Source organism: Eulemur rufifrons, chromosome 3 (assembly GCF_041146395.1).
Source record: "Eulemur rufifrons isolate Redbay chromosome 3, OSU_ERuf_1, whole genome shotgun sequence".
Lineage (NCBI taxonomy): Eukaryota > Metazoa > Chordata > Mammalia > Primates > Lemuridae > Eulemur > Eulemur rufifrons.
The window spans coordinates 23,395,323-23,420,662 of record NC_090985.1 but is presented as its reverse complement, the minus strand read 5'-3'; the positions used below and the strand labels follow the sequence as shown (position 1 = coordinate 23,420,662).

The following is a 25,340-nucleotide window of genomic DNA, read 5'->3' as shown; positions in this document are numbered from 1 at the left end:
CCTCAAATTCTTTCAGAACTACCTTGGGATATTAGACCTTTACAGATCTATAGACCTTTATCAGATCTATGATTGAGGATGTTTTCTCCTATTCAGTGGGTTATATTTTTTCTTGATGTACAGGAGTTTTTAATTTTGATAAAGTTCAGTTTATTTTTCTTTTGTTTGAGCTTTTGGTGTCATATTTAAGAAACCATTTCCAAATCCACTCTGTTTTCTTCTCTAAGTTTTATAGCTTTAGCTCTTATATATTTAGACATTTGGTCCATTTTTAGGTAGTTTTTTTACATGGTGTGATGTAAGAATTCAGCTTTTTTCTTTTGGTTGTCTGGTTGTCCTAATGCCATTTGTTGAAAGGCTGTTCTTTCCCCCAAGGTATTAGTACCCCTGGCAAAAATCAATTGGCCAGAGATATTTATTTAGGTTTATTTCTGAATTCTCAGTTCCATTCTGTTGTTGTGTATGTCTGTCATTATGCCAGTGCCATGCTGTTTTGAACACGTAGCTTTTTAGTAAGTTTCAAAATTGAGAATTGTGTGTCTTCCAATTTTGTTTTTGTTTTTTTCAAGGTTCTTTTTGGCAGGGACCGGTTTCATGGAAGACAATTTTTCCAGGGACTGGGGGTGGGGGATGGTTTTGGGATGATTCAAGTGCGTTACATTTATTGTGCAGTCAGACCTCTCTGCTAATGACAATCTATTTGTAGTCGCTCTCCAGAGCTAGCATCACCACCTCAGCTCTGCCTCAGATTATCAGGCATTAGATTCTCACAAGGAGTGCTCAACCTAGATCCTTCACATGCAGGTTATAGTAGGGTTCACGCTCCTATGAGAATCCAGTGTCACTGCTGATCTGATAGGAGGTGGAGCTCAGATGGTGATGTGAGTGATGGGGAACAGCTATAAATACGGTTGAAGCTTTGCTTGCTCACCCAACGCTCACCTTCTGCTGTGCAGCGCAGTTCCTAACAGGCCACAGACCAGTACCCGTCCTCGGCCTGGGGTTTGGGGACCACAGACCTAGGGAACAAGGGATCCCTCCTGAAATCTAGGTTCCCAGATGCCCGCCAAGGGCCGACCCTGTAGCTGGCCTATCAGAGGACAGGTCTTAGGCTAGCTGTGTTCTGCACAGAACTGTAATTAATGTTTGTTAATTTCCCACTGTTAGACATTTCAGGTGGTTATCTTTGTTTTTCTATTATAAAAAACATGTTGAGTATCTTCCTAACTTACTCATTTTGTTCTTTCAGAGGGAGTAATTCCTAGAAGTAGAACAAATACCTTTTCTGAGCATTTTTATATCTTCTGAGCATATTTGTATATTTTGTCCTTCCCCTTCCTTACCTGTTTGTATCCTAGATCTAATCACTAAAATTTTCAGTGTTTATTGTGTTAATTAATTAAAAAATACAGGATGGGTTCTTTAAAATTACTATCTTTATCAGTACCTATCGATTTTTTTGTGTGTACATTAAAGAATAGGACATTGGCCGGGTGCGGTGGCTCACGCCTATAATCCTAGCACTCTGGGAGGCCAAGGCGGGTGGATCCTTTGAGCTCAGGAGTTCGAGGCCCACCTGAGCAAGAGCGAGACCCCGTCTCTGTTAAAAATAGAAAGAAATTACATGGACAACTAAAAATATATATAGAAAAAATTAGCAGGGCATGGTGGCGTGTGCCTGTAGTCCCAGCTACTTGGGAGGCTGAGGCGGGAGGATCGCTTGAGCCCAGGAGTTTGAGGTTGCTGTGAGCTAGGCTGACACCATGGCACTCTAGCCTGGGCAACAGAGTAAGACTCTGCCTCAGGAAAAAAAAAAAAAAAAAAGAATAGGACGTTGTAGCTACTTACTGGCTCAGCTGTTGTTTTCGCTGTGCTGGTAGGTCCCAGTTGTGACAATGTTGAGGAAGATATGAATGCTTCTGCGCGAGGAGCCTCTGCCACAGTTTTGGAAGAAACAAGGAAGGAAACGACTCCTGTGCAGCTCCCTGTCTCAGGGCCAGAACTGGCTGCCATGATGAAGATTGGGACCAGGGTCATGAGAGGTGTGGACTGGAAATGGGGCGATCAGGTACTCAGAGATTTGATTCGAACATATTAGTCACCTTCTGCACATCTAATTGATGTGGTATTGGGGGGTGGAAATTGGAATAACTAACTGCCTTAACTGAGGACGTATGCCATTGATTGATGACATAGTTGTTGATTCCTGAGCTGCTGAATAGAGTCAAAACCAACAGAGAGTAATGGCAGCCTGCTGTGGGGGCACCTCGAGTAGAATCAGATCTGCCGAGAGTTAGCAACTATTTTCAGACAACTTGTTGGTGTGAGGCTCAATTTGATGTGCAGGTGGAACAAGAGTGAGAGTGAGCAAGAGAGAGTAAATCTCATTCTGAATGATAGCACTGTGAAAGCTCTGAGGCCAGAGGCCCAGATGCTGCCACTATAAGCTGTTGGCCATGGGCATGAAGTTTATCTAGCAGTTCTGGGTATACCAGTTGGGTTGGTGGCCATCTCTCCATTTTCCTGACAGCATACTGCCTCCAAATCTGTGCTGAGTATTCCCTGGTGGAGTTGCTTACCACAGCCCTAGCTAAGTTAAGGCTGTGTTCACTTTCCTATGGCTGTGTCTGGTTTTCTCAGCCACACCGTTAAGCATGGGCTTTGTTACAGTCCTCTTAGAAATGAAAGTGTCTAGGGACAGGGAGCAGCATCCTGTAAACTGCTTTCTCCCACAGAAAGGAGAGATGGAGCTTCCACTCTGGGGTCCAGGGGGACAAACAGAAGCAGGGATGTGGGGGTGCTGGTGCCTGTCTCAGGTTTGTGCTGTTGTGAAGCCCAGTGAGGGCTTGAGAGGCAAGGATGAGGCTGCCAGGACCACACTGGGAAGGCCTGTCTGGCATTTGCTCAGAGAGGATCCTCACTGAGATAATACTTCCTCCCACTAATTTCTTTGGTAAAGGAGCATGAGAACATTATTTCATGGCATTTAATTTAAGATAATGTGAATTGTACATTTCTCAGGTAGGTTTGGGACCAATCTGTTAACATGAAATCTGTGTACAGTGACATGGCCCCCTTTATAGGGAGGGGGCAGATGGAGTCATTTGTGTGGCAGGTCTCTGGTGGGCATGATGGAGGGACTAGGGCAGGACACACACCTTCTTAATGGATCTTTATTTTGGTTTTCTCAGGATGGGCCTCCTCCAGGCCTGGGCCGAGTGATTGGTGAACTGGGAGAGGATGGGTGGATAAGGGTCCAGTGGGACACGGGCAGCACCAACTCGTACAGGATGGGGAAAGAAGGAAAGTATGACCTCAAGCTGGCGGAGCTGCCGGCCTCTGCACAGCCGTCGGCGGAGGACTCGGACACAGAAGACGACTCAGGTGGGTGATTCATGGAGGCATTTAGTCCAAGGCAGCCTGATGGATCGTCCAAAACAGTGTGTCAGGGCTCATCTGCAGACAGTGCTCGGCTCTCTGAGCCTGCAGGTGACACTGATCGATGCAGGTGTACAAAGAGGCTCTGGGCTGCAGCAACCCTGTTGGGACTAACTTCCCACATTTTCCCTCCCTTCTTGCTCTTGCTCCCCCTTTGAGAGTGTGATGGCAAGTCAAGGTGCGGCCTCACCTCTAATGGGTCGTGTATGCTTGGCACTGAGCTCGAGTCGGAGGGAGTGAGCCTGGGCCTGGTGGAGGGCATTGCCCTGCAGTACTCTGTCCGTCTGCCTTCTTCTCCAGCCATGATCCCCACCAGAACACGGTCCGGTCCCACCTGCCTCCTGCCTTTACCTTTCCTCTGCAGCCCTTGATTCAGAACCTATCACATGGATTTAGTCAGTACCTCATTGCTTCCAGGAAAGCAGAGGTGAGAATTTGGGGTGGACCAAGAAAGTTAGATCCTATCTAACTTCGTGACGTTTTTCAGCTATGTCCAAAAGACATTGGGACAAGTGAAGGAAGCGTCACATGGCTGGTCTTGGTAAGACCGTCTGAGAGGCCAGCACTGCCTCACAGGGCTCCAGTGGCCACTGTGTATGCAGTGCCATCAGGCCAGGCCCGCTGTTAGAGTGAGCAGAGACCTGGAGGGTGTGCTTATTAAAGAGCAGGTGGTGTAGGGGTGTGGGGAGGCTATGTCCCAGAGCACAGCGTGGGCTCGGAGCACACAGGCTCATATCTCGATTCCACCACTCTGGGCACATCACTTCTGGGGCCCAGTCCCCCAGATGTGAACAGAGATGATGCCTGCTGTGTGGGGCTGTTAGGAGTGATGCACGTGGAGTCCCCATGCCCTGGTGGTGGATGCTGGCTGTGTTACCACTGTATCTTACCCACAGCCTGCCACTCCAGACCAGGGGCCACCCCTTCCTCTGCCCACCTTGACAGGTGGGAGGCAGGCCTGGCTGTCTGCCTAGGGGCTTTCCTCACAGGGGTGTCAGAGCCTGGGCAGGGGTGGCCATGTGACAGAGGGTGGCTTCTGTGGCCACATGCCTCCTCGTTGCAGAGCCAGCCAGGCTGGACGTGTGACTGGCCTCCCTGCTCCAGAGTGCAGATACTTTGTTGTCATGTAGGTCATAGCTAGCTCATCAGAACTGGGTGTTGACATTTGATAAACAGTCTTTCTAAAGAAGTGAAACCTTAGAATCATTTCAGTATTTCTGAGTTATATGCATGCTGATGTTGTTTAAAAAGATTAGCTATTATTTACAAGGCTCATTTTCTTTGAGCAAGGTGCGAAATGATCACCATGGGTGTTTGGTGTATCCTCAGTTCCATCTTTTCTTCTTGTGAAAATCTGTTTCCTTTTCCAAAGTGAAAACGAAGAATGTGAAATCTCTGTACCTTCCTCTTAATTTTGCTGTGAACCTAAAACTGCTCTAAAAATCAAAGTCTTCAAAAAAAAAAAAAAAGAATGTGATATTAAATCCTTTAAATTACATACATGGCCATCTTCCAATTTTATTTGGGAATATAGTTTCTTGTTTTGATTATATTTTTCAGAAGCTGAACAAATTGAAAGGAACATTCACCCCACAGCAATGATGCTTACCAGCACGATTAACTTACTGCAGACTCTCTGTCTCTCTGCTGGAGTGCACGCTGAAGTCATGCAGAGTGAAGCCACCAAGACTCTGTGTGGCCTGCTGCGAATGTTAGTGGAAAGCGGAACGACGGACAAGACACGTATGGAATGAATGGTCGTGGGCCTGGGAGTCAGTGCTGGGGGCTGCAAATTGGCCACATTAGTGTGGATGTGGGCGAGTGTGTGTGTGTATGAGTTTCCCGTGGCTGCCATAAGGAAGTACCATGGACTGGGCGGCATAAACAGCAGGAGTTTATTGTCTCACGGTTCTGGAGGCTGGAAGTCCAAGATCCAGGTGTGGGCAGGGTTGGTTCAGTCTCAGGGCCATGAGGGAGAGTCTGCTCCAAGCCTTCCCCTACTTCTTGTGGTTTGCTGGTGATCTTTGGTGTGTCTTGGCTGGTTGAAGCATCACCCTAATTTCTGCCTTCGTGTTCACATGGCGTTCTGCCTCTGTGTGTCTATGTCCAAATTTCCCCTTTTTATATGGACACCATTTAACCTCATCTAAACTATTTGTATGTAGTGTTGTTTATAAATAATCTATTTACAAGCAAGGTCATAATCTGAGGAACGATAGGGCTTAGGACTTCCACATATGAATTTTGAGGGGACGTTATTCAACCCATAACATTGGCTTAAAACAACAAATTTATTCTCAGTTTTGGAGATCAGAAGTCCCAAATCCAGGTGTCAGCAGGGCCATGTTCCCTCTGCAGACTCTAGGGGAGGAGCCTTCCTGCTGTGTCCAGCTTCTGGTGGCTCCAGGTTTCCTTGGCTTGTGGCCACATCACTCCAGTCTCTGCTTCTGTCTTCACATAGCCTCCTCCCCATGTCTCTGTATGTCCTTTCTGTTTCTTACAAGGACTCTTTCATTGGATTTAGGTTCACTCTAATCCAATATCTCATCTAAATTCTTACCTTAATGATTTCTGCAAGAGACCTTGTCTCCAAATAAGATCATATTTTGTCGTTCCGGGGGTTGCGGGGGGTATAGTTTAATCCATAAAGTGTTTGTGTGTGAATGTGAGTGTAAATGTGGGAGTGTGAGTTGAGCAAGTGTGTTGACTGTGAGCACATGTGTGGGTGTGAATATGAGTGTGTTTCAGAGTACTGTGAGAGTGTGAATGTGGTGTGTGCTTGAGTGTCAGGATATATTGTGTGTGAGTGAATGTGAGTGTGAGAGTGAGTTAGTGATTGATGCGTGTAGGGGTGAGAGTTTATGTTGGAAGCATGAAGATGTGTGTTTGGGAGTGTCAGTGTGATTGTGCGGTTATACGTGTGAGTGTATGCATGTGAGTGTGTGCAGATGTCCATGAGGGCATGTGGGTGTGGGTGGAGGACTACATATGAGTGAAGGAATGAGGACATGAGTGCGTGTGCATCAGCATGTGTGTGTGAGTCAGTATGTGTGATTGTGTGTGAGTAGCTTGAGTGTGAGCGTGTGAGGTGTGTTTGAGTGTGCATGAATGTGTGTGTGAGGGTGTTACTGGGTTTGTGAATGAGAAACTGAGTCATTAGGCATGTATGAGGCCCAGTGCATGTGCGTGCGAGAGGGTGGGAGTGGGGTGAGTGCGTAAGTGTTTGATGGTGACAGAGTGTGAGTGCAAGTGTTTGAGTGTGTGCACATGTGTGTGTTGTGTTTCAGTGTGAGAGCATGAGTGACTTGTGTGAGTGGATGTCAGCATTTTGATTGTCAGTGGGAGGCTGTGTGTATGTGACAATATGGGTGTGAGTATGACGTGAATATATGTGAGTGTGTGGGTTTCAGTATGAGCTTGTGTATAACTGGATGTTCGTGAGTGTGTCTCAGTAATTGTGAGTGTGAGTGTGAGTTTGTGCATGAGGGTGGGGGTAAGTAAATGTGAGAGTACGTAGGAGTGAGCGGGAGTGTGGGCTGGCATGTTAGGTTCTGCGTGCATGTGTGTGACTGGGCTTGTGGGATTGTTACGTGTTAGTGATTTCGGTATGGTGTGAGCATACGTGAGAGTCTGATGGTGGGTGTACGTGAGAGACTCTGGGAGAGAGCGTGTAATTGTGTGAGTGTGGGTACACGTGATTGATTGTGGGAATGCATATGAGGGTGTGAGTGAAGGTGAGTGTGTAAGCGTCAGAGTGGGTATGTGTGATTGTGGGTGAGGCAGGGGAATGTGTGTCTCGGGCTGAGAGAATGCAGGTATCCCTGTAAGCCTGGCAAGCAGGAGGGCAGGTGAGAGGGTGGGGAGGGCAGGCTGGTCGTGTGGGGCACAAGGAGAGGCCCCAGGAGGATTCAGTCTTGGAGCCTCAGCCTCAGCTCACGGGGGAGTGGAGACCTGGGCAGAGGTAGTCCCAGTCACTGCAGAATCAAATTGTGTAAATTTAGTAAAAACTTCTCATTCTCATTCTGTTAATGCAGATTCCTTAAACTTGGATTGGAAATTTATGGTACAGATTAAATATAAACAAGATCATGGGGATATTTAAAACACATGAGATTTTAAAAAAAATATGGTAGATGCATTGTTGCAAATTACTGCTATTCGAATTATAGATCATTTTCCTATTGCTTAGAAATGGTATGTATATAAAATTCATTAGCTAGTTTGAGTTACTACACATACTTTAAAGGTTTTAAAAATGCCGTGAAGGCTGGGCGTAGGAGCTTGTGCCTGCAGTCCCAGCTACTTGGGAGGCATAGGTGGGAGGATTGCTTGAGCCCAGGAGTCCAGCTTGGGCAGTAGTGAGACCCACCCAAAAAAAAAAAGTGCTGTGAAATGTTCCTTGAGCTAACTTAAAAGCCTTCTCCCATTCCTCACTTTGAATTGGTCAAAGTGCAGCATATTTGTAAAGTAGCTTATTGATGAAAATAAAATAATAGGTTAATTAAAAATAAGGAATGCACTTATGAGTTGTTTCCAGGGATTTGTTGCCAAGTGAGTTTGTTTTCCCTCCTGGCAGCTTCTCCAAACAGGCTGGTGTACAGAGAGCAGCACCGGAGCTGGTGCACACTCGGGTTTGTGAGGAGCATCGCGCTCACACCACAGGTGTGCGGCGCCCTCAGCTCCCCACAGTGGATCACGCTGCTCATGAAGGTCGTGGAAGGGCACGCGCCCTTCACCGCCGCCTCGCTGCAGAGGCAGGTAATGTGCTGCTGGGCAACCCCCAGCCCCTGAGAGAGGCATCCACATGCCGCTGCTCCCAGCCCTCCAAGTCAGGCGCCTTTATTCAGTGATGAGTGCAGAAAAAGAACTAGAAGTGACACAGGGTAGATTTTCTAGATGCAAAGAGTGAGGTTCTTGATTATTTTCAGTTGGGTAAGTTACTAAATTTTAGTTTACTTGCTTTTCTGTTAAGTGATAAATTCTGCAACTGCTCTCATCTGCTTCACAGGGGTTGTAGTAGTGTTACTGTTTTAAGAAGGATTAAAAGAAAAAGAATTCTTTTTTATTGAGGAAACAAATACATGCATCTTTAATGTCTTTTAACCCCTGATGATCCTTACCATTAATCAACTAGCGTGTAATTATCTGGCTGTAAAATAATGAATATCAAAATTTTCACTTGATAAATTGCACTATAGGAACAAAAAGTAAAGAGAAAACAACAATGTGTAATTTCTTAATCTATCAGATAATTTCTTTTTGATGCTTGTCATTGTGAATTATCTTTTATCAGATCTTGGCTGTGCACTTACTGCAAGCAGTACTCCCATCGTGGGACAAGACAGAAAGGGCAGGGGACATGAAGTGCCTTGTGGAAAAGTTGTTTGGCTTCTTGGGCAGTTTGCTCACTACCTGTTCTTCTGATGTGCCGTTACTCAGAGGTGGGCAGCTCTCTCCCCTGCTTGTGTCCTGGTTTAAGAACAGTGCGCAGTGAGCTTCTCTCTGCTTCTTCCTCAGAGTCCACGCTGAGGAGGCGCAGGGCCCGCCCACAGGCCTCACTGACCGCCACCCACAGCAGCACTCTGGCAGAAGAGGTGGTGGCTCTACTCCGCACGCTGCACTCCCTGACCCAGTGGAACGGACTCATCAACAAGTACATCAACTCCCAGCTTCGCTTGGTCACCCACAGCTGCTCAGGAAAGCCGTCGGAGGGGGTGGGTCCCACTTGTCAAAATTAATCTAGTTTCCTTGTAGATTTGTGAGGAACGGGCAGCTCAGTATGCTTCCCTAGCCAATCTTGCTGTCTGCCGTCTGCACTAGGCCCTGCTAGAGGACTACTTCCCCGACTCTGAGAACCCAGAAGTGGGAGGCCTTATGGCTGTCCTGGCTGTGATCGGAGGGATTGACGGTCGCCTGCGCCTGGGGGGCCAAGTCATGCATGATGAATTTGGAGAAGGCACCGTGACTCGTATCACCCCGAAAGGCAAAATCACTGTGCAGTTCTCTGACATGCGGATGTGTCGCGTTTGCCCGTTGAATCAGCTGAAACCAGTAGGTGAACTGTGCTCAGTTACTGTATGATAAGGAAATAGGTTTGTACCAAACTGGGTTCTGACATTAGAACTTGAGGAACTTGATTCTTGAACTTCACGTTTGCCTTTGAGGAAGATAATGTGACTTCAGGAAAACCACTTCCTTTTTGCCTGTATTAGTTTGCATTCCTGATATAAGCAGGGCGTGTCTTATGGGGCGTTGTAGAACAGTGGTTCGCAACCTTTTTCCGTGTAGAAAGGGCTTGCTTGTGTTGAGTGACGTGACTTAATATAGCAGCTACTGTCATCTTAAACCTGTGAATTAGGGATGTATAAGGAAGGTGAGTGATTTACATTATTTTAATGTAACCCAAGTGCAATCTAACTATATTTTTCTGTAAAATACTGTTTTGATTATTTTAGGAATAAATGTTGTAGAAAATTTGAAGTGTATAGAAAATACCTAAGAAGATAGTAACCACCACCTGGATATAATTATTGTTGATAAGTTGGTAGAGAAAAATTAATATATTAATAGATTATATTTATTATATGTATAAGTCTCTATATTACCTTTAATGGCATAGTTTGAAATTATTCTCAGATGGAAAAAGACTTACTGGGTATATTTGGTGTTTCAGAAGTAAGACTCATGGTTATAACTTTCAGAATATTTTATTTGTTCATTTCCTTGGCCACACGTGGAAGGCTTCTGTGCTCTCTCCTCAGCTCCCTGCTGTGGCGTTCAGTGTGAACAACCTGCCTTTCACAGAGCCCATGCTCTCTGTCTGGGCTCAGCTGGTGAACCTCGCTGGAAGCAAATTGGAAAAGCACAAAATAAAGAAATCACCTAAACAGGCCTTTGCAGGTCAGTACGTGGTGCTTCTTGATGAAAAAGCTACAGTCTTAACTAGTCTTGTTTGGATAATGTTCTTTTATCAGAGCGAGTTCATATGACTGCTGAAGTCTCTCATATGGATTTACTATTTGTTGAGTTACAGTTGGGAATGTAACCTTGTGTGTTTTGGGGTTAGCCTTCAATATTGTGTTGAGAGCCACAGCTGAAGAACCCCCATGGCTCATCCCCTCTCGCTCACCATTTATTCTGAACAAGCTTTTGGAAAAGGAGTCTGTGTTCTCTTCCTCCCCATCAATGCTCCACCCCATGTCCCTGTGGCCCAGTTGCCGTTTTGGAGCTTTACTCAGGGCTTCCTCACTGCCAGAAATAGGGGCCTTTGTATTTGGATCTGCCTTGCTTTGTGATGTGCAAGGTGGGCTAAAACTGTGGCCACTCTTGCTTAAACTCTTCCTTTGGGTCTAGAATACTCTCATGATTTTCTTTGCATTGCCCCTTGCTTGTTCTTAGAGAGTTCTTTTCTCTGTGTATTATTTATACTCTTGAAATCCTTCTGGTTTCGCCTGTAACTGCTGCTCATTGTGTCCACTCTTGTTGAGTTTTCTTACTCATTTCCCACCCACACATGTGATTGCTACTCTAGCATTTATGATGGTAACCACCTTCAACTCTGAATCTCTAGTTCACATCTCTGTCTGGAGGTCCAGTGCGTGTGTACTACAGCGTGTCCAAAATTGACCCACCCTTCTCTAGTAGCCACCATTTCCCATCATGGTGAATAAAGCTGTCTGCCATTTGGTCAAGCTCAGTGTCCAGGAGGCACCTGTTTTGTCCTCCTGTCCCTCACACCCTGTGTTCCCCACGTACTTTCTTGGCCTCCAGCCCATACTGTTTTTGGAATGCTGCTACCAGGCCTGTAGTTCAGGTCTCTGGGGCCCTGATGTCTTCTTTATTCTGCCCCTTCGTTGGCCTGTGGCATCTCTGCACATCATCGGGATTAGATAAGACTCTAGGGGGATTACCATAATCTTCTTCAGTTAAAGAACTAGTGTATCTGATAAAATTTTCTCCGAGGAGCCTTGGAAGAAAAAGTGAAAGTATCTTGTTTGTAACCTAGGTATATGGATAAAATTTCAGCAATTTGGGAAGCAGTTGATAATATAATAGTAGCTGATACGGTTCTAACCATGGTAAACCTTTTAATCTTCACTCCAACCCATTGAAGTAGGTACCTGGAGAGCAGGCAAGGGAGAAGACCCTGGGGGTTGGAGGACACTAACCCAGAAGCACCACTTGTAATACTGGGAAAGACAAGCCCTTCATCATTGACAGTATTTGTGTGTGGTTAGTAAATCCCAAAGGTCAGGGCATTGTTTATTTTTTCGTTGCAGAGGTTCACTGATGGTGAGGAAAGACTGAGTGGGGCGTGCACCTCTCACTGAGCTCTTTTCCTCCACAGGACAAGTGGACCTGGACCTGCTGCGGTGCCAGCAGTTAAAGCTGTACATACTGAAAGCAGGCCGAGCACTGCTGTCCCACCAAGATAAACTGAGGCAGATCTTGTCTCAGCCAGCTGTTCAGGAGACAGGAACTGTTCATACAGGTATCTGTTTAAAAGAAGTTCTTGCAGATTTGTAAGAAAGGCAGATACTCCAGTAGAAAAGTAGGCAAAGGATGTGAACAAGCAGTTCATTAAAGGGGTCACATTAGATGGCTTATAAATGACAGGAAAGATACGTGGTCTGACCAGCGGTCACCAAATGTCAATGAAGTTGTCGTCGTCTCACAAGACAGACAAGACTGGGAGGATCCGGTAGGGGAGGAGGGAAAACAGTATCCTTATGCCTTGCTGTTTAAAGTGTGTTGCGGGGGCCAGCAGCATTGATGGCACTTAGGCAAGTGTTGAAAGTGCAGACTCCCACTCTGCCCCAGACGAAAGAAATCAGAACCTGTATTTTTACAAGACAACCCTGTGGTGGTTCTTCACATGGACATAAAGCAGCACTCCATGAACACATTCTTAGTGGGAATTTAAGTTGGTACAACCATCTAAATGGGCATTTGAAAAAACATGTCAGACTCTAAAATGCATATATATGTGTATTTGTATACCTTGACCTAGCAAGTCATCTTGTGGGAATTTATTGCATAAAAAAGCATATAAAGATAATATGTTTACCATTGTCATCATGGCTTCTATTTTGGTATTGTTTTTATGTTGAAAAATTGAAGACACTAAAATGACCATTATTATGTGGAATATCCCTGCAGTGGAATACCATGGTGCCGTTCAAAATGGTACATATACAGACATCTCTCAGTGTTCATGGGGCATTGGTTCCATGATTCCTCGAGAACACCACAATTCTTTGATGCTCAAGTCGTTTCTATAAAATGGCATAATGTTTGCATATAATCTATGTATATCCTCCTGTATACTTCAAAAATGTAAATGAATGTAAATAATTATTATACTGTAGTTTTAAAAAATTTGTATTTTTTATTATTGTATTGTTATAGTGTTGTTTTTTATTTTTAAAATTTTTCCAAATATTTTAATCTGTGGTTGGTCGAACCTGCAGATGCAGAACCCATGGATATGGAGGGCCAATTGTATATGTTTATTGCCATGGAAACATGGAAATGATAAGTAAACAAAAAAGCACATTGCTGTGTTTATCTGTTTATAGACGTGCCATAGGTTCATCTATTTAGCAAAATAGTGACAGTAATCTTTGGTAGAATTTCTGCTGATTTTATTTTCTTTATACTTCTCTATATTCAATTTTCTAGAAGGAGCTCATATCACTTTTAATAGGAAAAAACCAAAGCTATGAAATGTTTTTTGATTGTCTGTTGAAAGACATTGTGCTAAGTATTATGGGGGAAAAGATAGTCATTGTTCATGATCATTACTTTCTAGGTTTGGGAGGAGGAGAGAAAATGAATGCAGATGGCTCTGTCCATCACATGGGGCCGGTATGCTGTGAAGTGTGTGAGCACAGTTCCAAGGCATGGGGGGACACTGGCAGCTGAGGGCTGGTACAGGCAGTCTTTGAGAGGCATGGCAGACAGGTGCCAGGTGACAAGGACTCTCCACATTGGTGGAGGAGACAGAAGGAGCACAAATGAAAGCAGCAAGTCTTTGGGAGAGTGCTGAGCAGCTTTGCTATGCTTGGAGCTTTAGCTCTGGTGAGTCCAGGGCTAAAGCTGGAGAGGGCTGTTGACGTCCTGCTACACCAGATTGGAATTAAGGTTGATTTGGAAAGCTATGGCAGGGGCCATGTGATAAGGATGGATTGATACTCAGGGCGATGATAAATCTGCTAGGGAGTTATAGGAGTTTGAAGTGGGAGATCATGGAGATGGAGAATTGCTATTGTGTCAAGTTGAGGGGGTGTCTTCCAGGGAAAGGCACGAAAAGTGGAAAGAAGGTTCTAGTAGACACTGTGATGGTGTAGTATTTAGATGATAACAGTGAAAATTCAAAGATGGCTAATGTTTCAAGTTTGGGCTGATGTTCAGAGTTGGGGGGAGAACAGTGAGTAGTGCGTTTGAAAGAAAATAAGGGAGTCCAGTGGAATGTGGAATGTTTGAGTTTGTTTCTTAATCTTAAGACGAGAGGCTATTATGAAATTAATTTTAAACCTGCTGAGTGTGAGAGAAATTGAAAGTGCAAATTCATTCATATTAGAAGTGGTAGGGACCTTGAAGATAATTCATAATTGCAGAGATTGGGAAACTGGAGCCTGGGAATTGGGCCAGCTGTTCTGTGCTACTCTGATGAGCAGTTATGACAGAGCTGACTCAAGGTTATCAAGTCTGTGCAGAGCAGGGGCTCCAGATGGAGCTGTCTAAAGCAAGGATGGGCAAACTACCGTGACATCTGTTTTCGTAAATAAAATTTTATGGGAAGGCAGGCATACCGCTTGTTTACACGTCATCTTTGGCTGCTTTTGCTGTATAATGGCAGAGTTGAGTAGTTGTGACACAGGCCATATGGCCCGTAAGCCTAAACTATTTACTGTCTGGCCCTTTAAGAGAAAGATTTCCAACCCGTGGTCTAGTGGGTGAACTGTGTGAAACAGGCCTGGGCAGTGGATATCCAGGGCTATAGCAAAAGGAGCCCTCAAGGCCTCACCTAAAGCCCACTCAAAACAGACAAAATGTCATCACCCTGACTGCATGACGTATTTGAAATTGGTGTCACAGAATGATTTGAACAAGGCTTAGTGGGAAAAGCCACAGTAGAAATATAAACTTGGGATGTGTCCATTACAGGGGTTACTGAAACAATGAGTGAACAAGAAAGAGAAGGTGTAAGAATTGGACCAAGGGCAGCAATCTGAGAAGTAGCATTTGTTGGCTCTAAGAGACAGATGAACTAATGAAGGACAGAGACCAAAAAGCAGGGAGTGGAAAATTATCTAGAGTGTTGTTTTGCTTGATACCTGAGTCTTGAAGATTTGGTTGTTTGTCGCTTAATGAGGAAGAAATCATATCTGGCTTAAGATGCTCAATTACATTCTCTTTAATGATAGAGATGTTTGCAGTTGAAAATAGAATGTTGTACATATTTTGTTTTTACATTCAGATGACGGAGCAGCTGCGTCCCCTGACCTTGGGGACCTGTCCCCTGAAGGGCCGCAGCCCCCCATGATCCTCTTGCAGCAGTTGCTGGCTGCGGCCACCCAGCCGTCCCCCGTGAAGGCCATATTCGATAAACAGGAACTAGAGGTATTGTTATGTATGCCTGACAGTTTTTACTTTAATGTACTCAATTGTAAACAATTTTTTTAGACGTGTTTTTCTTAAGGATATATTCTGAATTTTAAATGATGTTATGAAAATAATTCTTATGACTCCTTAGGCTTTACCATGTTTGGGCATAGTTAGCAGAACGTTATAACAGTAGTTAAAGAGTGAGAAGGTTGAAGTTTAACCTTATTTTGGATTTGTGTAAATTGTTTGACTAGATGCAGCATGGGTTAAATGCTCATATATTTATGGAGGGGTCTTTTTCCAGGAAGAATTGTTATTGGAAGAGACATTAGACTTAGGACTGTTGGGCTTGCTTGTTTGTTTCCTTCACTCATAGGCCTCTGGGTGTGCCCTGTTGCTGCCAGGCTCTGGCCCTCCCGTGCAGTAGAGCATGCACATTCTGGGCTGCCGGACATTCCCATGGAACAGGCAATGTGACCGAGGCTAAGAGTGATGGGAGCTTTTGTGGCTGGCAGCATAGAGGACTAGATGTTACTTAAAATCCTCTTGCTGTGTAAATACAAAAAATTCTGGATAGACTATGAAAACACAAAAACAAAACCTTCAGTGCTCATTTTGGCAGGCGGAAATTATCCTAATAGAAATCCTAAGAGACCAAGGCCCTATGGAGAACAAGGCTCCAGAGTGAGGTGGCAACTGTTTTGGGGCCCATGGGAGGGCTCCCCTCAGTCCTAGAGTGAGCTGGAAAGATGAGGGGGCACAAGGGGAGACAGCAAGAAATGGGGGCATGGGGTGAGGAGGGAGGAGGTGGCCATGCCTTTTCTGAACTGGTCTGAACTCCAGCTCCCTCTTAGGCCTGAAAACCTCTGGTGAAGTTTTAGTCTAAAGGGCCAGGATGCTAGGCAATTTCAGAGTGTGTTGGGTGGAGCATAGCCTGTATTCACCCTGTGTGGATGCTGCATGTTAAGACATAGAAGGGAATGTGGAGTTGTCATTTAGGAGTGGGAAGAGCTGTCTACCAAAGAGAGTCCTTCTGTCATTTCATCTCCATTGATTCTGACAGCAAGTTGGCCATCATTCTTACCTTCGTTCTTCTGCGGGAAATGTCTTTTTTCTCTGGCTACTCTTAATATTTTCTATTTTTTTTTGGTCTTCTGCAGTTTGACTAAGATGTGCCTATATGTGCATGTTTTTTTCCTCCATCTTCTTTGGGATTTGCTTAAGTTACCTGCATCTCTGGAGTGATTTATTTTTTCCTACCAAATTTGGAAACTTTTTTTTTTTTTTTTTTTTTTTTTTTTTGAGACAGAGTCTCACTCTGTTGCCCAGGCTAGAGTGAGTGCCGTGGCGTTAGCCTAGCTCACAGCAACCTCAAACTCCTGAGCTCAAGCGATCCTCCTGTCTCAGCCTCCCGAGTAGCTGGGACTACAGGCATGCACCACCATGCCCGGCTAATTTTTTCTATATATATATTTTTAGCTGTCCATATAATTTCTTTCTATTTTTAGTAGAGATGGGGTCTCGCTCTTGCTCAGGCTGGTCTCGAACTCCTGAGCTCAAACGATCCGCCCACCTCGGCCTCCCAGAGTGCTAGGATTACAGGCGTGAGCCACCGCGCCCGGCCTAATTTGGAAACTTTTTGACTATTGTTTTTTTTTTTTTTCTTTTTTTTGTCCCTTGTCCTACTCTGTTTTTGTTCTTTTCTGGGACTGCCATTACACATGTTAGACTGCTAGTTTGTTTTCATTATTTTCAAAATCTTTTTTTGTCTTTGTTAATCAGCTTGGTTAATTTGTATTGATCTATTTTCAAGGTCAGGATGCTTTGCTTTGTTGGGTCTAATCTACTGTTATGCTCATCCAAGAGATGCTTTATTTTATATTTTTCAGATCTCTTATTTCCATTTGGCTCTCATTTTATAGTTTTATCCCTCTCCTGACAGCTCTCTTGATCCCTTATATCTATCTTTTACTGTATGTTTTAAAACATATTTCTGATAGTTGTGTTACATTTCTTGTTCACTGATTCTAACTTGTGGGCCACCTGTTGGTCTACTGCTCTTGGCAGTTTTTTCTCTTGATTATGGTCAGTTATTGGTCATTGTTCTTCACATATCTAGCAATTTTTTATTGTATTCTGGATGCCTTGGATATTACATTGTATTGACTCTGGGTTCTGTCAGCATCTCTGGAGAATGTGGAATTTTCTTTTCATAGACAGTTATATACCTAGCAGTCCTCCTTGATCCTGAGGGTCTTGGTGCTAGGCTTTTTTGATTGTTTATTTTGTTTTTGCCCTTCATTCTGGTTCCTGGTCCTTAATTCTTGGGGATTTAGACTCTCTTCTGGGGTCTCAGTGGAAGCCTCGATACCCCTTCCCCCTAACATAGATAGACGTGAACCTCAAATATTGGTCCCACCCTTGGCAGCTGTAGAAGCCCCTCTGGCCTTGCAGCAGTGCCTTTGTGAAGAGCTGGGCTCTTCAGAGTCTTATGTATGTGCTCTGTTATGGGATCAGCCAAGGATTTGAGGTAGTCTGTATACACATTCGGTGGCTTTTCCCTCTGTGCTTTCTCTCCGAGGGGGTCACCCCCCTCACTTTCTAGTTGCTCTTGAGGCCCAAAGGCCAGCCTCCGACTGCAGTCCAGTAACACTGCCACTGTCTGTGGTTAAGTGTGCATCTTGCCTGCTGGCTTCCCTTGTGTCAATGGTTGCACTCATTCTAGTTGCAATTGCTTCAGCTGTTCTCCAGTGCCCTCCAGCAGTTTTTAAAAATATTTTCCCCAGGGATCATAATTATTATCAGCAGAGGATTAGTCTACTATGCCCTAACTCCTTATTACCAGAACCAGAACTCTTAGCTTAATCTGATTCTGGATTGTAAACTTTTAGGGTGAAACCTGTTACGTCCATCTTACTCAGACTTCTCTGCAAAGCCCTAGGCTTTTGATACTTCCTAAGCACTGGGAGGCTCTGCCGTGTCCTCAGTTTCTTCCTAATTCCTTCTTCACATGCTCAGCATAACAAAATAGCAAGTCTTCAGTGCTGTGAGAGCAGCCGGGGAATGAGGAACAGAGAAGTTGCAAGTAGATCAGGGGAGAGGTGTGGATGCGCTGTAATTAGGGAGTTCCCAGCTGCCGACACTGGCGGTGCAGATGTTCACTGATTCATTGCAATGTGTCTCCCAACTAGTTATTCTTTATTTCCCTTATTTTTTAATACCATGTTTAACCCTCAAAGTGGGTATTTGACCCTTGAATAGCTGAGGGTTGATTTATTGGTACGTAAGAATCTCATTTCTGGCTTGTTACACAGGTAAGAGCAGGTGCCTGATTATGGCAGGGGGACAGCTTTCTCCCTGCCCCATCTCACTGTGCTTGCTTGGTCAGAGCTCTGGGCTGTTGTGAAGTTTTCTTTAATAAACATTGATATTTGGCTAATTTTCTAGGCTGTTTGTGTACTAAAACAGGGAAGTTATTTGACCACAATATCTTTCCTTTTCATTAAACTGTCAAACTTGGCTTTGTCATTTTCTAACATGTTTTAGCAACTCATTTAAAAATGTATGCAAATCTGGACTTTCTATACATCTATATTGCAGTTCATGGTCATCCCTATGTAGACTGTAAGCTGGCTGAGGGCACTTTCACAAACCTCTTGGAACCTTCTTGTCTGCTCAGGCTGCTGCCCTCGCCGTATGCCAGTGTTTGGCTGTGGAGTCCACTCACCCTTCAAGCCCAGGCTTTGAAGACTGCAGCTCCAGCGAGGCCACCACGCCTGTCACCGTGCAGCACATCCGCCCTGCCAGGGTGAAGAGGCGCAAGCAGTCGCCTGTTCCTGCTCTGCCTATTGTGGTGCAGCTCATGGAAATGGGATTTCCCCGAAGGAACATAGAGTTTGCGCTGAAGTCACTCACTGGCGCTTCTGGGAATGCGTCTGGCTTGCCTGGTACTGTTTTTTCCTCGTCGGTACTCGTTTTTGTGTGGGTCCACATTTCAGTGCTATTGGTCCTCACAGTGTCCTGTGGTAATGCTGTGTATGCTTGCTTTTAGGGGTGGAAGCCTTGGTTGGGTGGCTGCTGGACCACTCCGATGTGCAGGTCACAGAGCTCTCGGATGCAGACACAGTGTCTGACGAGTATTCAGACGAGGAGGTGGTGGAGGATGTGGACGACGCAGCCTACTCTGTGGTCAGTGCCCTCTGCGTGACTCGCCTACACCCTGGCCGGCGTCTATCTTGTGCTCTATCTTGTGTGCTAGTTTCTTCTGTCCCTTGAGAAAACTAGCCATAGCTACTGTGGACTGCTCCACGAGACTTACCTGCAGTTCATCTGGGCATAGGACAAAGCTGTCTGTTTTGATACTGAAGTGATAATTGGGTTTTCTATATCAAAATTGCTATTAGATTTAAAACAGACCCTTGCTCAAATATCTAATGATGTTGGGTAGCCGTTAGAAGATACTTTATCAGGCCAGGTGTGGTGGCTCACACCTATAATCCTAGCACTCTGGGAGGCTGAGGTGAGAGGATTGCTTGAGCTCAGGAGTTTGAGACCAGTCTGAGCAAGAACAAGACAAAAAGCATCTCTACAAAAGCAGAAAAATTAGCCAGGCACGGTGGCATGCGCCTATAGTCCCAGCTACTTGGGAGGCTGAGGTAGGAGCATTGCTTGAGCCCAGGAGTTTGAGGTTGCAGTGAGCTATGATGATGCCGCTGTACTGTAGCCAGGGTAACAGAGTGCAACTCTGTCTCAAAAAAGAAAAAAAAGAAGATACTTTATTAAAATAATCATGTTTTGTGTGACACATTGATTTCTGACCTGAGTAAATTATCTCATAGGATTAATTTGAAAATGCCTTGGCAATCTGTACTTGTAGCTTTTTTTTTTTTTTTTTTTGAGACAGAGTCTCACTCTGTTGCCCAGGCTAGAGTGAGTGCCGTGGCGTCAGCCTAGCTCACAGCAACCTCAAACTCCTGAGCTCAAGCGATCCTCCTGTCTCAGCCTCCCGAGTAGCTGGGACTACAGGCATGTGCCACCATGCCCGGCTAATTTTTTCTATATATATTTTTAGCTGTCCATATAATTTCTTTCTATTTTTAGTAGAGGTGGGGTCTCGCTCTTGCTGAGGCTGGTCTCGAACTCCTGAGCTCAAACGATCCGCCCACCTCGGCCTCCCAGAGTGCTAGGATTACAGGCGTGAGCCACCGCGCCCGGCCTGTACTTGTAGCTTTTGAGATTCATTTCTGCCTACTATGCTACTAACATTAGTGTTTTTAAAATGAAGATTTTTGTAATATGGAATATATAGTATAGGTATAGTATTTCATACTTTACTTTTTTTTTTAAGTAGATTGATCTAATTCTTTTTTTTTTTTTTTCTTTTTTTTTTTTTTGAGACAGAGTCTCACTCTGTTGCCCAGGCTAGAGTGAGTGCCATGGCGTCAGCCTAGCTCACAGCAACCTCAAACTCCTGAGCTCAAGGGATCCTTCTGTCTCAGCCTCCCGAGTAGCTGGGACTACAGGCATGCACCACCATGCCCAGCTAATTTTTTCTATATATATTTTTAGCTGTCCATATAATTTCTTTCTATTTTTAGTAGAGATGGGGTCTCGCTCTTGCTCAGGCTGGTCTCGAACTCCTGAGCTCAAACGATCCGCCCACCTCGGCCTCTCAGAGTGCTAGGATTACAGGCGTGAGCCACCGCGCCCGGCCTCTTTTTTTAAACAATGTGTTTATCTTTTGTAGTCTACTGGTGCTGTTGTGACGGAGAGCCAGACCTACAAAAAACGAGCTGATTTTTTGAGTAATGATGATTATGCTGTGTATGTGAGAGAAAATATTCAGGTGAGTAATTGTCTTGGGCTGGATCACTGTCTCCTGTGTGCCAGGCATCAGTGGATAGAGGGCCTACCCTCAGGAAGCCTGTGTGCTGGTGGTGGAAGACAGTCCAACCCAGGCAGTAAGCTCTCAGCTAAGTGAGAAGGAGCTGCATGCCCTGGAATGGGAGCGCAGACTCGGGGGATTGGGATTGGGGGGCTGAGTTGAGGAGGTGTGAGGGTGTGGAGGGCAGCTCAACAGGGTGGGCACCCAGCTCAGAGTGACCAGAGACCAGAGGACAGAGGGGCAGAAGATGGGCATGGGGGGGCTGTCCACAGTGGATGTGGTGCAGAGACAGCCTTTTCTCTCTTAACCCCATTTGTGACTCTTTATATATTTTTTGCTTGTTTTTCTTAAATCACTCACTACCATCTAATTTTTAAAATCTAGTGATGTTTTATGTAACTTCTTTCTTTTCTTCTTCTCATTCTCCTGTTTTAGTATATTTCATCTCATTTTACCTGTAAATATGTCAGTATGTATCCCCAGTAGGTAAAGGATTTTATTTTTAACATAACGACATTTCTGTTATGCAATAATACCTAACAAAATAAATGATAATACCTTAATAGCATCCCAAATCCAGTGCTTGCTCAGGTTTTCCTAGTGTTCTTTAAAATGGCTTTTTATGGTTAGTTTTGAATTTTGATACAAACAAGATCACATGCCTTATTTATATTTGGGTAATATGTCTTTGAAGTCTCTTTTAACCTAGAATGGTTCCCCTTTGTCTTAATCAGCTCAGGCTGCTATGACAAAATGCCATAAACTGGGTAACGTGAACAGCAGACATTTCTCATGGTTCTGGAGGCTGGATTAAGGTCCCAGCTTGGCTGGTTTCTGGTGGGGGCCCCTCCTGGCTTGTAGGTGGCCACCTTCTCTCTGTGTCCTCAAATGAAGGCAGGGCTGGGGTGGAGGAAGCTGGAGCCAGCGAGGGCACTCTGGTGTCTCTTCCTGTGAAGACACTAATTTTGTTGGATCAGGGCCCCACCCTTATGACCTCATTTAAACTTGTAACTTCTATAGAGGTCCTATCTCCTAATATGGAGGTTAGGGCTTTATTCAACATATGAATTTGGTGGGGACATAAACACTTGGTCCATAACAGCCCTCTTCCCACCCTTTCCCCCTCCCCCCGCTATCGCCCTTGTCATACTATTTATTTGTGTCTGAAACTCTGTCCTTCAAATGTCTTATATTCTGGATTTGGTGGTGGCTTCCGTCCTTCTCTGTCCCTGTTTCTCCAATAAAATAGGAGAAACTTAGGGCTAGAGGTGAGTGGGCCCAGGCCGAATCTTAGGCAGAAAGGCTTCAAAAGTGAGAGCTCCCTCCTGCTTTGTGTCAACAGGCAAACAGCATAGGTGGGTTAGGTCCTGTCAGCCTGCTCCTTCCTGATGAAGTTCGTTGTTCACCTTGTAGCTCCAGTGGGCACTGGTGTCATCACCTAGACCCATCATCAGAGACTTCCTGATAGTGATTTTCTAACTTTGTTATTATTTTTGAATTTAACTGGAGTTCTCTTCTGTAAAGAAAACTTCATCAACTCTGGTTGCTCTTTATAACACAGAGAGGTTTTATCAATTTTCAGGATGATGCATTGGTGCTCTGCTGCTTATAAAAGTGACCAGGATGCTTTGTTTGCTTATTATCATGGTGATAAATTCATTGGCTTTTGGGATTCGATGTGTTTCAGCTATTATTCCTTTTGAGGATGAGAGTGTCCTTTTGAGTGAACCAAGTACTCATTGATGGCTCCTTTGCTTTGTGGCACAAGTGGCTCATCTTGTCTATTTCCTGCCTGAGACACAGAGCCAGCCAGTTTTCTAAAGAGCCCTGGTTCCATTTAGCATAAAATGATACTTAGAGCACACTCTGGATGTTAGACAAAATTCCTTCTTAAGAATAGAATGTTACTTACAGTTCATTTCGTCTGTGTACACTGGACTGGATGTTCAATTTCATTTCAATTTTAGGTAGGAATGATGGTTAGATGCTGTCGAACATATGAAGAAGTGTGTGAAGGCGACGTGGGCAAAGTCATCAAGCTGGATAGGGATGGATTGCACGACCTCAACGTGCAGTGTGACTGGCAGCAGAAAGGGGGCACCTACTGGGTTAGATACATTCACGTGGAACTTATAGGTGAGCACATTCTTGATTACGTTCTTTTGCTTTTTCTTAATTAGAGACATAGTTCCCAGAAATGAATGCTAATTATATTGCATTTATCTCTAGGCTATCCTCCACCAAGTTCTTCTTCTCACATCAAGATTGGTGATAAAGTACGGGTCAAAGCCTCGGTTACTACACCAAAATACAAATGGGGATCTGTGACTCATCAAAGTGTAGGGGTTGTGAAAGGTAATATTATCCAGGCAGTAAAATTCCAAATGTTAACTTTTCATTGACTAATATGAATTTAGTATTTTTTTTTTCATTCAAGGGCAAGAAAAAAAAAAGTGTGATGAGGGCCTTATGATATATAGTGTTCCTTGGTTTGTCAGTGCCTTCTGGCCAGAGGCCACAAAGGATATACCTGCAGTTGAACCAAGTCAGATTTATTATATTGATTCATTGCAATTCAGGAGGACACATACCTTGGGGAATGGGGTGTCTCCATTAGAGGGTATGAGCAAGAACTAGTCAGGCTTGTGTTGGGTATTTAGGGGAGGGTTTGAGGAAGCGGGGGTGGGGTCATAGTTCTAGAACTGAGCGTCTTAATAAATCTTACCTAGCAAGCAGAAAGAATGGAACCAGGCTACAGTTATGTTTGGTAAGGAAACAGTCATTCACACCACGAGGGTAGGGGAATGTGTGGTTGTGTTTGTGGTTTGGATTAGATTTTACCTTGATCATACATGATTAAGGAGGCATTTTGGTTTTGCTTTGATCCAGCAGTCACAGAGTGGCCTTGTCTGATGCTGGGGTTATGTAAACTTGTTCTGTCAGTTCTACATTATAGCCTAACCTGTGTGACAGGCTGGCTACTGGCTATCAGGGACCGCATTTCTTTTTCAGGCTATATAAAAATTTAGGACTGAATTTAGGAAATGATAATGTACTAACGATGGGAATTAGGAACTGGAAACACAAAATTCTCAGGTTGTATTGTGATATTATTGAGATTCCAAATCATACCTTTGGCACACTTTGGAAAGGTGTTATATCCATCTTAACAATTACGTGAGAAATAATTAAATATACACATGATCTTATTTTATCTTTAAACTCTTTTGATACCATAAAGAGATGCTTTTTTTTTTTTTAATGAACTATGTTGTAGAAAGCTCTTTCTGTCAAATTGCTTAGAAAACAGCGACAGTTGACAGTGCTTCCCCAGTGGATGGGAGTGTTGTTAGAGTTTCTCAGGTTACATAAGAACAAATGGCCTATTTAATATTTTACTTTAACATTTTTCTTTGCTTAAGAAATTCTTAAGAGATTTACAAATCAAAAAAAAGACAAATTTTATAAACAAGAATTTGGTTTCTAGGTTAATGTTTTGAGTGGCACATTGCTCTTACGAAAGGACAGGAGTTTTAACATTATTAATGTGGTTTTTATTCCCTAAGATACTGAAGGTACTAAATGGAATTTTTGACTCTGTAATTAAAAACAAACAAAATTTCTTATTGTGGAAAATTTTAAACGTACAAAAGTAAAGAATATAGTACAGGCAATCTGTGGGTTATGGATGGCCCAACTTACAGTGTTCCATACTGAGGAACAGGCTCCCGAGGCTCTCAAGGATTATTGATAAATAATTGAATTGATAATTTGGGAACGAGTTTCTTCTGCATGTAAGCAAATCCTCATGGTGTAAGAAGTTGGTGCAGCGTCTTTACACTAATGGCTAGTCTCATTGTTTATATGGTCGCTTATGTGCAGCATCTCTTTCATCTTAACTTTTTTTTTTTTTTTTTTTGTTGAGACAGAGTCTCACTTTGTTGCCCAGGCTAGAGTGAGTGCCGTGGCGTCAGCCTAGCTCACAGCAACCTCAAACTCCTGGGCTTAAGCGATCCTACTGCCTCAGCCTCCCGAGTAGCTGGGACCACAGGCATGCGCCACCATGCCCGGCTAATTTTTTCTGTATAGATTTTTAGTTGTCCATATAATGTCTTTCTATTTTTAGTAGAGACGGGGTCTCGCTCTTGCTCAGGCTGGTCTCGAACTCCTGACCTCGAGCGATCCACCCGCCTCGGCCTCCCAGAGTGCTAGGATTACAGGCGTGAGCCACCACGCCCGGCCCATCTTAACTTTTTAATTTGATTTTGTGAGTCTGTGTTTACCCTTGTGACCATGTCTCCAAAGCAAAAAGTCCACTGCAAGTCCAGATGAGCCTGCAGTGAAGAGAAAGGTTGTTACAGTGGAAACGAAAATAGAAATAAGCATTTGGAGAAATGCCAGATGCCAT

The 25,340-nt window shown here is 44.2% G+C and overlaps 1 protein-coding gene across 2 annotated transcripts in view; it reads left to right on the top strand.

The window, feature by feature from the left end:
- Window positions 1–25,340, top strand: part of HERC2 (HECT and RLD domain containing E3 ubiquitin protein ligase 2) — a 173,742-nt gene that overhangs the window by 78,617 nt on the left and 69,785 nt on the right. For both annotated transcript variants that reach the window (XM_069466707.1, XM_069466708.1), the window contains 15 exons: window positions 1,881–2,068; window positions 3,192–3,384; window positions 4,999–5,181; window positions 8,015–8,196; window positions 8,732–8,879; window positions 8,956–9,152; window positions 9,259–9,489; window positions 10,200–10,338; window positions 11,786–11,929; window positions 14,921–15,063; window positions 18,728–18,995; window positions 19,100–19,236; window positions 20,795–20,893; window positions 22,900–23,068; window positions 23,162–23,287. In XM_069466707.1, coding sequence (XP_069322808.1) covers window positions 1,881–2,068; window positions 3,192–3,384; window positions 4,999–5,181; window positions 8,015–8,196; window positions 8,732–8,879; window positions 8,956–9,152; window positions 9,259–9,489; window positions 10,200–10,338; window positions 11,786–11,929; window positions 14,921–15,063; window positions 18,728–18,995; window positions 19,100–19,236; window positions 20,795–20,893; window positions 22,900–23,068; window positions 23,162–23,287 — 2,547 coding nt within the window. The remainder of the gene's footprint in view (window positions 1–1,880; window positions 2,069–3,191; window positions 3,385–4,998; window positions 5,182–8,014; window positions 8,197–8,731; window positions 8,880–8,955; window positions 9,153–9,258; window positions 9,490–10,199; window positions 10,339–11,785; window positions 11,930–14,920; window positions 15,064–18,727; window positions 18,996–19,099; window positions 19,237–20,794; window positions 20,894–22,899; window positions 23,069–23,161; window positions 23,288–25,340) is intronic.